Source organism: Podarcis tiliguerta, assembly GCF_965153285.1.
Source record: "Podarcis tiliguerta genome assembly, chromosome: Z".
Taxonomy (NCBI): Eukaryota; Metazoa; Chordata; class Lepidosauria; order Squamata; family Lacertidae; genus Podarcis; species Podarcis tiliguerta.
This window is the reverse complement of record NC_139553.1, coordinates 5,772,810-5,786,618: the sequence shown is the minus strand read 5'-3', so window position 1 is coordinate 5,786,618 and position 13,809 is coordinate 5,772,810. Positions and strand designations below refer to the sequence as shown.

The following is a 13,809-nucleotide window of genomic DNA, read 5'->3' as shown; positions in this document are numbered from 1 at the left end:
ATGTTTTCTTTTAAAAAATTAAATGGAAATGTTGAGTAGTAGCCAACTAAGTTCTAATCAGAGTAGACTTGCTCAAATTAATGGGCCAAAGTTAGGTATGTCCATTATTTTCAATGGGTCTCCTTTGGGTAGGACTAATACTGCCTCCCACTCATGGCTGTAATTGTTAAAAAGAATACCCAGAACATTTTCGGTTTGAGAACATAATCCTTTAAATGATTCTTCCAGAATTTAATTTGCAAGTTTCAAAAATCTAGTTTTACCTGCAACAGATATATTCATGCTATTTTCGTCCTGAGATTTGGGAATGATGTTCGTAGTAATTTGACCTTTCTTAAAGAAAAACACTGTTATTTTCTGTGGCACCGCATAACATTGCTGACTCATGCTTAGTTTCTTTCTTTCTATTTTGCTCTTTCTACATTGTTTAAGGTTGGAAGGGAGAACGTCTTTTTCCAGGGGGGGGGGGGAAGCATAATAAATGCCTCCCTGACTCACGAGGTCACATTTACTCTATGTATTTAAAATAAAAATAAGCAAAGGTGTTCCATGTAGAAAAGAGAAGCATAAATTCAAGAAAAGAGGTGGGTACCAGCAAAGAAAACATCTTAACTGTCAGAGTTAAGCCTCTTCTTTCAAAGCATATCCTGGAACATGATGTCAATCACATTATGCCTTGCAAAAATGCACTACAGTGAAGGGAGTGCTCTCATGTTCAGGTCCTGCTGTCAGGCTTCTCACAGGCATCTGGTAGTCCACTGTGAGAGCAGAACACTGAACTAGATAGGCCTTTGATTTCACCCAACAAGGCTCTTCTTACATTCTTATAGAAGTGCCTAATGAAAGCCCTTCTGGCTTAGACCAAAGACCCGTCCTTCTCTGCATCTTGGTTTCAAGAGTGACCAGCAACATAATTCCCACAAGGGAGCCCACAAGGAAGGCAGTAAGCAAAAGAAAACAAGAAGAGTCCATCTGTATCAGACCAAAGGTCTGCCTAGTTGTGCCTCCTGCACCTTACAATAGCCACTCGGATGTTTTTGAGAAGCCCACAAGCAGGCCATGAAAGCAATCGAAGAATCCCAGCCAGACACTCAGTGGGTACATATTTCTTTTTTCTTTTTCCTTGTAAGGAGGAAGAGCAGCAAAAGCACTAGGGGAGTGTGACCCTTGAAAGAACTTGTGGTCTGGAGTGGCAATTTCTGCTGCAAAAATACTGGCAAACAGTATTGTTTGGGGAATGTGGGAATTACTAGAAATTAGGCTAGTATGGAAGGCATCAGGGAAATCAGTCAATGTGTGCTCACTTTACATCCTGTTGAAAATAAGTTGCACTCCCTCCCCAACTCTTAAAAAACAGGTCCCAATAAACTAAACCTTAAAAAAAAACACAAAATCATTTTCTACCTAGTCCCTGCATTGGGAATGGTTCCTATTTATGCTGATAACACTCATCCTGGGTCAGTAATTAGTGGTCTCCCTGGAAAACCAACTTCAGAGGGAATTTTTGAATTAAGTAAAAATACTGTTGGTGTATGGCAATCTTCAGCAAAATCATTACCTAGAAAAAGTTGGATGTGAGCTAGGTTAGCTGAAATTGGGCCCCACTGAAATCAAGTGGAGCAAGTACATGGGGAAAAGCCATAGTTCAGTGGCACAGCCAGCATCTTCAGGTAGGGTTGGCAATGTCCTTTGCCTGAAACCCTGGAGAGCCCTTCCAGTCAATGTAAACAATACTGATGGACTTTAGATGGACCAAAGGCCCGATGTGGTATAAAATAGCTTCCTTTGTTTCTACTGCTCCAATTAACCACATATCATGCTAGAGTAGTTGTTTTGCATTCAGAACATTCTGAGTTCAGTACCTGGCATCTTCAGGTAGATTGAAGAATTTCCCCGGCCTGAAACCCAAGCTAAGGGAAGAGCCACAGTGCAGTGACAAAGCACCTGCTTTGCATGCAGAAGGCCTGAAGCTCAACACTTGGGCTCTTCGTATAGGGATGGAAAAGATTACCTGCCTGAAACCCTGGAGAGCTGCTGCCAGCCAGTGTTGATAATATTGAGCTACATAGGCCAGTAGTCTGACTTGGTATAAGGCAATTGCCTGTTTTCCTATGTTAACTGGCACCTACTAAAGAGATTCCTTTATCAATAGGCCTTTTAAGAGAATATCTTTATCCTAGTCTGCATCTGTATTGGTTTTGAAATATATTTTAAAATAAGTTTTAATTGTTGATGTTTATATTAAGAACCTAGGAAGCTGCCTTATAGCTCAGTATTGTCTGCACTGATGGACAGTGGCTCTCCAGGATTTCTGATGCAGGTCCCTCATAGCCTGGAGAAGCCATTGGGGATTGAACTGGGACCTTCTGCTTGTAAGGCAGATGCTCAGCCCTTCTCTTGCTTTATTGTTAATCATTCAGGGGCTTTCATGGGAAGCAGCTCAGAGAAAATGAAATGAATACATTTGTGGGTTCAGGTCTTCATATTTTTTGGCCTTGTTATTTGGCAACGCTATAGTTGCTATAGTCCCCTTTGCCCCTGCATGGGGCAACGATGCCAAGAGATTCTCTTCCCAATGATATTGTATAAGGGCTAATTAATGGCCTCTCGTTTCCACAGCAACCTCATGCTTTGCTCTTAGGCTTCCTCCAAGTGGCAATTCAATTGATTCTACTACCCTAGCATCCATGTATTTCTTAATAAAGCAAGCTGATGAAACTTACTTGCTCCCACATCAGACTGGCAAAGATAGTAATTGAATTAAGAAAATATAGAGTGGAGGGTGGAGAGGAGGTTTAAGCAGGCTTGAAGCATGTCCTGTTTCCTCTCGGCTTAATATGAGCCTTGCGTTCCCCTCCCCATCTCCTCCTTCCCACTGCCTGAAGCAGGAAAGAAGCAGGACATTTCATCTTCTGTTCCTCTGAAGAGTTTATTTTCCTCCGATTTTATCCCACTAGGGATATTTATGGTAATAATTCATTAAACAAGAAAAGACAGCACCAGAGAGCAATGTAAGGAGTGGTCTTGCCCAGGATATCAATGATGGGCTTAAAAGAAATATTGATAAGTTCTCTGGGACTGCAGAACAACTTTTTCAGAATGAGGGCCACATTCCCTTCTGAGCAACCTTCTAGGGGCCAGATGTCAGTGGGAGTTGGGGACAGAGGCAAAACTAGTTGGGGCAACAAATGTAAATGTTACCTTTGTGTTCGGTTAGTTTGTACACATGTTCCTCAGGCAAGCAAGAAGCATTATGAGAGTTCAAGGGCACGTTCCAGTCAGACAAAAACACCCAAGGCTTGTTCAAAGCAGGGCCAGTAAGGGATGTGGCCAGGGAGGGTATGTGGCCTTGGGAAGAGTTCCAAAGGTTGCACTCGATGCTCAGGCCTGAGGTACCCCATCCTTGCTCTAAGGTGTGCTGACCAGACAAAATATGATTGGGCCAACTTCTTTAAAAACAACAACCAGCTACAGTGGTATCTCGGGTTAAGGACTTAATTCGTTCTGGAGGTCCATTCTTAACCTGAAACTGTTCTTAACATGAGGTACCACTTTAGCTAATGGGGCCTCCTCCTGCCGCCGTGCAATTTCTGTTCTCATCCTGAAGCAAAGTTCTTAACCTGATGTACTATTTCTGAGTTAGCGGAGTCTGTAACCTGAAGTGTCTGTAACCCGAGGTACCACTGCATGTCCGTTCAGAACCCTTTCACCTACCTCTATCGTGTTAGTCACCTCTTGGCAACCCAGAGACCCCCTCAATCCAGCAGCACCAGGAATGCAGCACACGTTCACTATCTGAAAGACTGCATTCCCTCATATGAACCTGCCTGGGTTTTGAGATCTTCAGGGAAAGCCCTTCTCTCAGTCCTTCCACCCTCACAGGAACACTTGGTGGGGACGTGGGAGAGAGCCTTCTTGGTGGTTGCTCCTAGACTTTGTCACTCCCTCCCTAAAGAAACCAGACTGGCTTCCTCCTTGCTGTCCTTCTACCAGGAGGTGAAGACTTTCTTGTTGCAATAAGCTTTGAAGAACTGACTGTTTGAATGAAAGGGCTGGTGCTGTGCTGTTTCTATTGTAATTATCCCTATCTTTTAAGCTCTCTCTCTCTCTCTCTCTTGTTTTAATTCTATTGCTGTTTTAATGATAGTTTTTTCTATGCTTTATCTGTAAGTCGCATTGAGTCCTGTCAGGGAAAAAGGCAAGGTATAAATACATAAAAACAACAACAACAACAACAATCCCTTAGAGAGCTTTGCCAGCTACAAATTTGACAAGACCTTTGGCCTCCCATGCTCCCCTTTCTATATCAGTGGGCAGCTGTGAGTAGTCATTTAGAATTAAATGCCCTGGAACACTCATTGTAGCATTGCTCTAGAGTAGCCTCCACCCTCCTTGTGTACTTCAGATGTTTTGGACTGCAACTCCCAGGACTATAATGGATGGGACTGAAATGAGTTTTTGTTCAAAAAACATGGAGGTCACTATGTTGGTGAAAGCTGATATAGTGAAAAAGATAAGATGGCAGCTTGCAACTGCAAGGCATCTGGGCCAAGAATCCACATTGGTGGACATCAGATAGGACAGAGATGGAGAACCTTCCTCAGTTCAAGGGCCACAAATCAAATGCACACCACTCTCCATTCAGGCAAGCAAGAGGTATTATCACAGTTCAAGAATACATTCCAGCCAAGTAGGATTGCTATAGGGTGCAGAGCAGGGACATTGAAGGGCATGGCTTGGACAGGGGATTGGGGGGTGCATTTGATACCCAGGTCTAAAGTTTCCTGCCACTGAAGTAGGAAGTGGGAATTTGCAGAGGCTGCTTCTGCAATTTTCACCTGTCCTTCAGCTGTGTGGGATCTCTTATGATCCTCAGGCAGGAGTGGTCCTACTGCTGGAAATAATGAAACTGGTGGGCAACAGCCAATCTGTTACTCTTGATTCCCCTAGTCACTCTCACTGTTGCCACATGACCTGCCTAATGTTGGTGCTATCCTACATCCTAGGCCCCCAAATGTGGCCTGATTCTTTGGGTCTGCCACCATTTCTTAGACTGGTCCCATCTCAAGAGTTATGGGTGTGAATTATGTATGTGGAGAAGCTGAAAAAAGACGCAGATGGAATGACTTAAGGACCTTTCTCCTTTCCGAGTTGAAGCGCAATGCCAACACCCCACCCCAAAGTCTTATCAAGGAACTACAAAGCCTTGTGTTGCTCTTCTGTTTCTGTACTTCAAAGTGTGGTCATTCTGCTGCACAGGGACTGTGCTGAGATGGCACCACTGCCCCCCTAGCAGAATAATATTATCTCCCTTACTTGACTAGGGTACTAAAGTTTTGCATGCTCCCACACTCCCCAGCAGCCACACATTCAGTGTTAATGAGAAAATCTGTGTGGGTGTCCATGAACTCACTTTTCACGAGAAAGGGCTATGTGCACATACAGCTGAATATGATACAGCTCTTTGAGAACATAGGAGACTTCCTTGTATGGCCACAGACCATTGGTCCATCTAACTCAGAAATTACTTCCCTTTTTGGCAGTGGCTCTTGAGTGTTTCGAAGACTGTTTTCTTCTAGATCTTCCTGGAGATTTCCGGGATTGAACCTGGGATGTTATGCAGGGTATATATATATGTTCCACCACTGAGTCATGTGGTTCTCATGAGCATAAACACTGGCCCATGATACACAATCCCTCTGTCCCTCTCTCTCTCTCTCTCTCTCTCACACACACACACACATATTATGGGCATGTATATAATGATTTGCATATAGGATTCTTTTCCATTAAAGTGGTGAACATGCTCTCCTCAGTACACAGCTAGTATGTGTGTTGACGTGGAATGTTTTTTTTTTTTGGGGGGGGGGGGACTAGCAGGTGAGATCCTGACCACCCCCCATAAATGTTAAGTGACTTTATATGAACAAAATTCTTCCAACCTCAAACCTGGTAAGTCCCCATCGCCACCACACATTCACACATTTCAACAGTATCTTTTGCGTAAGCTGGACCAAACTGATCTTCCTCTGGCAAATGATGAAGAGGGGAGAAAGTTCACATGAAGGGATTCTCTACAGATTAATCCTAGTGATGAACCAGTCTCCTCACCTCCACCACCACTGCCATGGGTCGGAATAGAGTCAGCAATTACAAGTAGTCACTGGGGAAACGTGAAAAAGAAAAGAAAGACAAAAACTTCATTTCCTCCCCTCTCCCAACAGTTTTAAATTAGTTTCCATGCCTAGGCAGAAGGAAAGAAGGTGGAAGAGAAAGAATCATAGAATTGCAGAGTTGGAAGAGGTCCCTGGGGTCATCTTGGAAGGAAGGGAGGGAGGGAGGGAGGGAGGGAGGGAGGATTAAGGGCAGGATCACCACCTTTGGGGCACTTGAGCACATATGCAAACATGAAAAACTGTCACACACCCCATAACCTATTTTATTGGTCAGAACATTATGCTTCTTTCAAGCCTGCTTTCAGTGAGGGAGAGGTGGTGGCAGAGGCCATGTGGGCTCTACAGAAGGTCTTTGAGGGCACATGTGCAGCTGCTGGTGCCATGTCGTCAACCCGTCATTACTGCTTGCCTACGCCATCCCACTGACTTCAAATAAATCCCTCTAAACTCAATAGCCTTAATTCTAAGTAGATGTGCATATAACTGCACTACATGGTTGCCATCCTCCATGTACTTACATGGAAATAAATGTGCCAAGCACCATGAAACATCCATAGGATTTCTTCTTTTCTGGAACTGCCTCCCTCTGCCTATTTACTTCGGATAAAGTCCCCCCACCCACCCCCTGAAGATAGGGAGATTCACCTTAGAGTAAATATGCAGAGGACTCAGATGTTGAAGAAAAAAGCATTCTCGTTGAATTCCAGGCTGTAGAACAGCGGCAGGGGATGTGTGGCCTTCTCGATGAGGAAACTCTGGCCCGGCGACAGTGAAGACAGCCCCCCAAGCCCCTCTATCTGGCCCTTGGGACCCACCCCAGACCACACACCCTCTCTAGATCCATCCCTTACGATCTCTGCTTTGCACCCTATTTGGGTGTTTTTGTCTTACTGGGATGCTCTGTTGATGCCTGGCTTTCTTGAGGAGAGAGAGAGAGAGAAAAAGAGAGGGAGGGAAAGGGAGTGTGTATGTACTGTACACATACTAGCTTGCTGTACGAAGGCAAAAACTTCATTATCATTGCTTTGCCTGCTTTGCTCATCCACCACTATCATGTGGCTCTCAGAAGGTTGCCCCAAAGGCAGAGGCAGAGCTAGCTGCTCTGGCACCTGGAGCCACCCACATGATGTGCACCCAGGAACGGGGCTAGCGTCCTGGGGGGGGGGGAGGTGCAACCCACAGTGAGCGGCAAGTGTCCTGGGGTGGTGCCACCCGTGGAAAGTGATGAGCATCCCAGAGGGATGGCACGGCGATGTCACCCCCCTCAGGGATGAAACCCAGGGCGGACCGCACCCACTGCCACTGCCACAAAGGGAATGTGACTCTTGGGGTGAAAAGGATTCTTCACCTCTGGACTACAACTCCTGTCATCCCTGATCATTGGCCATACTGGCTGGGACTGACAATAGTTGGAGTCTGACAACATCTGGAAGGCCAGAGGTCTCCCCATCCCTGATGCAAAATAACTTCTGAAAGATATTATCACTGTGGTTTGTAGCACATCCAGGCATTACCGGCTGGGTAAACCCTTAATTCCAAAGCATAAAATTATACCCTTTGGCAATGCAAATCAGAGTAGTAGTCATGGTCGTCGTCAAACTCATCCTAGAGTAGTGGGGGAAATGACTGAGAATAAAGCTTCCGTAACACTTCACAAAAGAAATTTCTTTTATCTTTGGCCATTAGCTCCCATTAGGAGAAATGGCAACTCTTGGTACATTTACACAGAATTCTCTCTTTCTCACTCTGGTTTTCTTTCTTTTTGGCACCTGCATAGCTGAAATCTTTACAATTAAGTACAGGGAATCTCAAAAAAGCCGTTTCTGCATGTTCTGTAATTCCCTCCCCCATCCCATATTGTTTACTCCCAATCCCACCGAGCAACACCTCAGCAGATTTTCACGTTCTGACCCTTTTTAATGATTACAGGAATAACTAAACATGCCCGGCAGTTTTACATATTTGCTTGAATGGTTTTCTTTCAGTATTCCAATAAACAAAGACCTTTCCATCACTCTCTCTCTCTCTCTCTCTCTCTCGTATATTAATTACATTTTACATTTTTTTTTATTTGTTTAAATCTCTTTCTTTTAACTTCTTTTTTAATGTTGGGTTGGGGGTTTTGTGTTTGTTTTTTACAGCAAAAAGGTGAGTCTGGTAGTACCTAAGTACATAAAGTCTTGGTTAGCAGAGCTTGGCAGTCATCTGGTCAGATTGCTTGAGGATTTCGGTGTTGTACAGATCCAGTGCGTGATTCACACGGATGATCTCACTGTTGGTCAGTTTCAGACGGTGCTTGAGCATACAGGAGAACAGATCCAGCTGGGGCTTCCCTGGTGCTACAGGAGGTGCCAGTCTGTTGATTCGGTCCCGTATATCCAAAAGCAAGAGCATGACGGAGGAGGAGGAGTAGAACTGCCCGCCTTGTGTGTAAGACTGGTTGACCTGTTGCACTGCACTGCGCAAGAGGTCAGCATTGAAGCGCAAGCTGTATCCAAACACCTGAATGTCTGAGATCTTGATGTAGAACTGACGCTTGTTGGGATCAGAGAGGTCCACGGGCCCTTGGCCAGTCTCATTGCGCATCAGGGAGGGCAGCCGAGTCCGGCTGCGTAGGTAGATGTGGACAGTCTCAAAAAAGGTTTTCCACCTGTTCCCAAGCAGCAGGGTCCAGTTATAGCACTGGCTGTTTTGCAAGCGGATTTTCTCCCAGCGTGGGTAGCCAAACTCTCCAAAGGGCATGTTCCAGCCTTCAGAATGGCTTCCACTGAACGGGTTAACGTAGACAAAGAACATGGGGTCCAGGCTGCTGTTGCGCATTTGGCAGATGCGCATGGAGATCCCAATCACCATGTGAATGAAGTCCATCCTGTTCTTGTTGCTCTTCAAGGTGAGGGACATGCGCTTGCGCCACCTCGGGTCGAAGAAGGTGTCCAGGCGGATCTCATTGCTGATGAAGGTGGTGTGCACATACAGGCGAGAGTCCATCTTCTGCAGGAGGTACTTCAGCTCCAGGTCCTGGAAGTCCAAGTCCGTCTCAAAGCTGATGAACTGCTCACTGCGCTCTGAGTCCACATTCTGAGGCTCACATCGACCCCGCGAGAGACGGTAGCCCTTGTTGCATGAGCCACAGAGGGATATGTTGGCCAGGCTGCACATGGCACAGCTGTTGTTGCCTCCAATGATGCACGGGATCGGTCGCTGACACAGGCTGGTGCTTCCATGGCAGACACAGCTCCTCTGACTTTCCAGGAAGGTTCCCCAGAACCCGTTCTCATTGCAGTAGAGCAGGGACTGAACCCGGGACAGCCATTGCTGTATTGTCCTATAAGGGAGAAAGACAGGGGCATGAACTCCAAATTTCTAAAGGCAATTGTCATTTTAACTCAATGCCACAAAGCAGAGGTGAGAGAAATGAAGTAGCTAAGTGGAAGTTGTCAATAGGCAAGGAGTTCCAAAGTGAAGATCCTGCCACATTAAAATACTGATTTCTTACAAGTGCAGAGTAACAACAACAACAATTTATTATTTATACCCCACCCATCCGGCTGGTTTTCCCAAACCACTCAGGGCAGCTTCCAAAATGAGATTAAAAATACATTAAAACATCAATCTTTTTTTTTTTTAATGCCTAAACAGCCCTGAGTATTATGTGACTGTTCTGAACTGGGTTGTGTTTAATCCGTCAAAGCTCTACTCAGAGTAGACCCATCAGAGTAAGTCATGCCATCAATTTCAATGGCTGTACCCTAAATAGGTATAATACTGGCAACCAACCCATTCACATTCTCTGTGCCCTGCATAGTTTCACAAATATTAACACACACACACACACGAACACACATACCATTCCCCTTTAAACCAGATAACCCATGAAAATGGATTATTGGGGAAAGATTCTGCAACCACCACCACTACCCATAGTTTCCCTTCCTACAATTAGAAGCAAGGCACTGAGTGCAACCAACCTGTGCGCCAATAAAATCTTTCAAGAACAATCATACATAAATGTGTGCATTTAGTCTACCACCCACCTCACAGATAAGTATATCTTATGCTGCCTATCTGACTGCCAGCCAGTGTGGTGTAGTGTTCAGCATGACCATTGGGGAGACCCTCATTCATAGAATCACAGAACTGTAGAGCTGGCAGGGACCTCTAGGGTCATCTAGTCCAGCCCTCTGCAACGCAGGAATAACAACTGAAGAACCCCTGACAGATAGCCATGCAACCTCTGTTTAAAAACCTCCAATGAAGGAGAACACCATTTGGACATAATACTCATTGGCCTACATCTGGAGGGCAACGTCAAGTTTGCCACCCCCGCTTTTGAACTTCAACCTCCTGTCGTTGAATCCCAACCAGATTACAGCCAGCTAGCCCTCTTCTGATGGGACTAACAAGTGGACCACCCTGAATAGAGCAGTCACAGTTTTCCAGGACTTCTTAATTCTACCATCATTTCCTCCTGTCCAAAGAACTCTTTCCAACTCCCCCCTCCTCCCTGGCTGTGCTAATGAATGCCTCATTGTTTCCCCAAAGGCTGAGAGTTCTCAGCAGCTCAGCAGCGACAAGACACTTACTAATGAGAAATTAGGATGCCATCCCTGCAGATTGGGAGGAGTGATTACAGACGGAGGTTCTGAGAGTCGGATTAGTAGGATTCACGGCACCTGCCTAGCTTGACCCCAGAATAATCATTAGGTTGTGTGCTGTATCAAAGGCAGATTTAAAAATGACACAATAGTGCAGGAGAGCAAGGCAAGGGAGGGAGATGGGAAGGGGGAGCAATCAGGGTGGTTGGCGTGGGAGGATGGGAAATGGATGGGCATGTATAATTTAAAGAAGACTGGAAACAAAAGGCGGAGAAACACAGAGACACCAGAACCCCTCAAGATGATGAGGGAGAATGAGGGCTTGGAATGATATGTAATTAAAAGATCATTCAGCCCAACCTCCAATGCAGGAATCAGAGAATTGTATAGTTTGAAGGGGTCCAATGGGCAATGTAGTCCAACCCCCTGAAATGTTTCCTCTCTCCCTCCTCTGCCTCTCATATCATCTGAAACATAACAAGACTTGGATGTGGGTGTGAAGGGTGGGGTGTCTTGAAACCCCCACATGGGACCCTTCTTCTGGCTGACCCAGTGGAGAAGGAAGATAGGACTTATTTATTCATTTGCTGAAATTTATATGCCACCTTTCCACCACAAGGTGTTCAAGGCAGCTAACAACCATTATACTCTATCTATCTATCTATCTATCTATATCTATCTATCTATATCTATCTATCTATCTATCTATCATCTATCTATCTATCTATCTATCATCTATCTATCTATCTATCTATCTATCTATCTATCTATCTATATCTATCTATCTATTATCTATCATCATCTATCACATCTATCTATCTATTATATACCAAGGAAAGTAAAAGTATCCCAACACAATCTCCTCCTCACTTCCCAGCTTACTAAGTTTTAGATTGCATTTCTATCCCACCTTTTTCTTCAAGGGGCTCAAGGTGGCATGCAGTGCTCCCCCCTCCCCATTTAATCCCCACAACAGCCCTGTGAGATAGGTTAGGCAGAGAGGCAGTGACAGACCCAAGGGCACCAAGTGGGGAATGGCTGAGTGGGGAATTTGAACCCTGATCTTCCAGGTTCTAGTCTGACACTCTAACCACTGCACCACATTGGCTCTCAAGCTTGCTCTGGATATGTTGCTACTGCTGCCTGACCTCTCTCTACATCTTCATATTCTCCCTTCATCTTCATCTACATCTTACAAGCTCTTCCCCTGCCCTGCTTCCTCCAACACCTGTCCTATTTGCAAGGAAAGCTTTCGCTCATGAGGTGGGGAATCCCTCTTTTCTACTGGGGGCTGCATTGCTTAAGCCAAGAATGGGGACGTTTTCTGACCTAGTGGGTCAGATTTTTATCTTCTTTCCACACCTTTGGCCAACTTTGATGGGTGAGCAGGGCCATGTGGGGAAAGCACTGGTGAAGTAGCACCCAGCAAGCTTGATCCCTTAACTCACTTGGAAATGAGCAGAGGGTTTGGTCCTGCTGGCTGAACTCACCAGCAAGTTCTTCACAGTGTATGGGCTAGGAAATTTGCTTCATGGGCCAACTAGGATGACTTAGAGCAGGAGCAACATACTCAATAGTTGGTAGGGCTAGAGTCAAAAGTGGGCAAGGCTTCAGCTAAATGTGGATAGGGCCAGAGAAGGTTTCACAAAATCATAGAAATGTAGAGTTGGAATGGACCATGAAGGTCATCTAATCCAACCCCTGGCAACGCCAGAATCTTCTGCCCATGATGGGGATTGGACATACAACCCAGAGATTAAGAATCTCATGCTTGACCAACTGAGCTATCCCAGAAGCATTCCCCCCCAGCATCCTCTTTTCTCTACAATCCTTCCTTCCTCCCTCCCTTGCACCCCTAATCTCTCTCTCTGACAGCCATCGCCCCAGTTTTTCTTGTTTGCCACCTTAAATTAATTTATAATTCCATACCCTACAACTGTCCCTATTTTCCAGGGACAGTCCTGGAATTACACAAGCCATCCCAGCTTCTGATTTGATTCCATAATGTCTCTCTTTAAGCAGAGGCTTGACAACCATATGTCAGGAGTGCTCTGATGGTGTTTCCTGCTTGGCAGGGGGTTGGACTCGATGGCCCTTATAGTCTCTTCCAACTCTATGATTCTATGATTCTTTCCCCTACCAGTGCTGTCACCACTGAACTCAGGGAGGATGATGAGCTGGCACTTGTCCTGGTGCCAGTGGTGGCTGAGAGGGAGCATCCTGTTACCTCTCCATAGCCACCACTGTGGGCCTCTTTGCTTGGGCAGCTTGTAGTGCCTGTTGGAAAGCAGGTGAGGAGGAAGAGAGGCTGCTGCCACTGAGGCCCAGGCTTGGGGGGGGGGCGCCAGCCCTGACATGCAGGCCCTGGGGTAGAAGAAAAGGAGAGTGGAGCGAGCGAAAGGAGTCTAGGTTTTTTGTTTTTAATGCTTTGTACATCCATGTCTAATCCTGCCCCTTTCTAAAATTTATTGATTGGGGTGCGCTTTGCTTTTTGTAAATATACCAATGAAGGAATGGGTTTCCCCCATTCCTTCACCAAAGAATAAAGTAAAATTGAGATTAAGGGGTTTTCTGAGGGCAATGGATAGTGTGTGCTGCGTCCCATTGCTGTAGTGGTGGTGGAAATGCTCTGCGGTTGGGGAGGACAAAAAATGGGGGAAGAGAGAAGAGTCAGTTGCAGGGGAGTGAGGAATGTCCCTATTTTCATTTGAGGAATGTTAATTACATTTTTTTGGTGGGGAAATGTGTAATATACATTATTATATAAGAATGGCATAATTTTAAGGTAGGATTGCACAGTAATGAATACTGGAAGATAATGTATTGTTCTGAGTTTGGGGGAAGGGCTGGTCTTCATGATATCCTGAGTCCTTTCCAGCTCTTTGGTCTCTGTGGGGGGTAGAAGGTATGTTCTCCTGGAAATATCTAGTTTGGTTGTCGTAGGGGATTTAAACATCCATGCCAACACAACCTGTTGAGGGACCGCTTGGGACCAACCTGTGCCCATGCACAGCTTCTGTATCTGTGTAAATAAAACC

The 13,809-nt window shown here is 45.4% G+C and overlaps 1 protein-coding gene across 2 annotated transcripts in view; it reads right to left on the bottom strand.

The window, feature by feature from the left end:
* Nucleotides 1-7,820: 7,820 nt before the first annotated feature.
* Nucleotides 7,821-13,809, bottom strand: part of BRINP1 (BMP/retinoic acid inducible neural specific 1) — a 113,201-nt gene continuing 107,212 nt past the window's right edge. For both annotated transcript variants that reach the window (XM_083422984.1, XM_083422985.1), the window contains exon 8: nt 7,821-9,501. In XM_083422984.1, the coding sequence (XP_083279110.1) occupies nt 8,361-9,501 (1,141 nt within the window). In that variant the 3' untranslated portion in view covers nt 7,821-8,360. The remainder of the gene's footprint in view (nt 9,502-13,809) is intronic.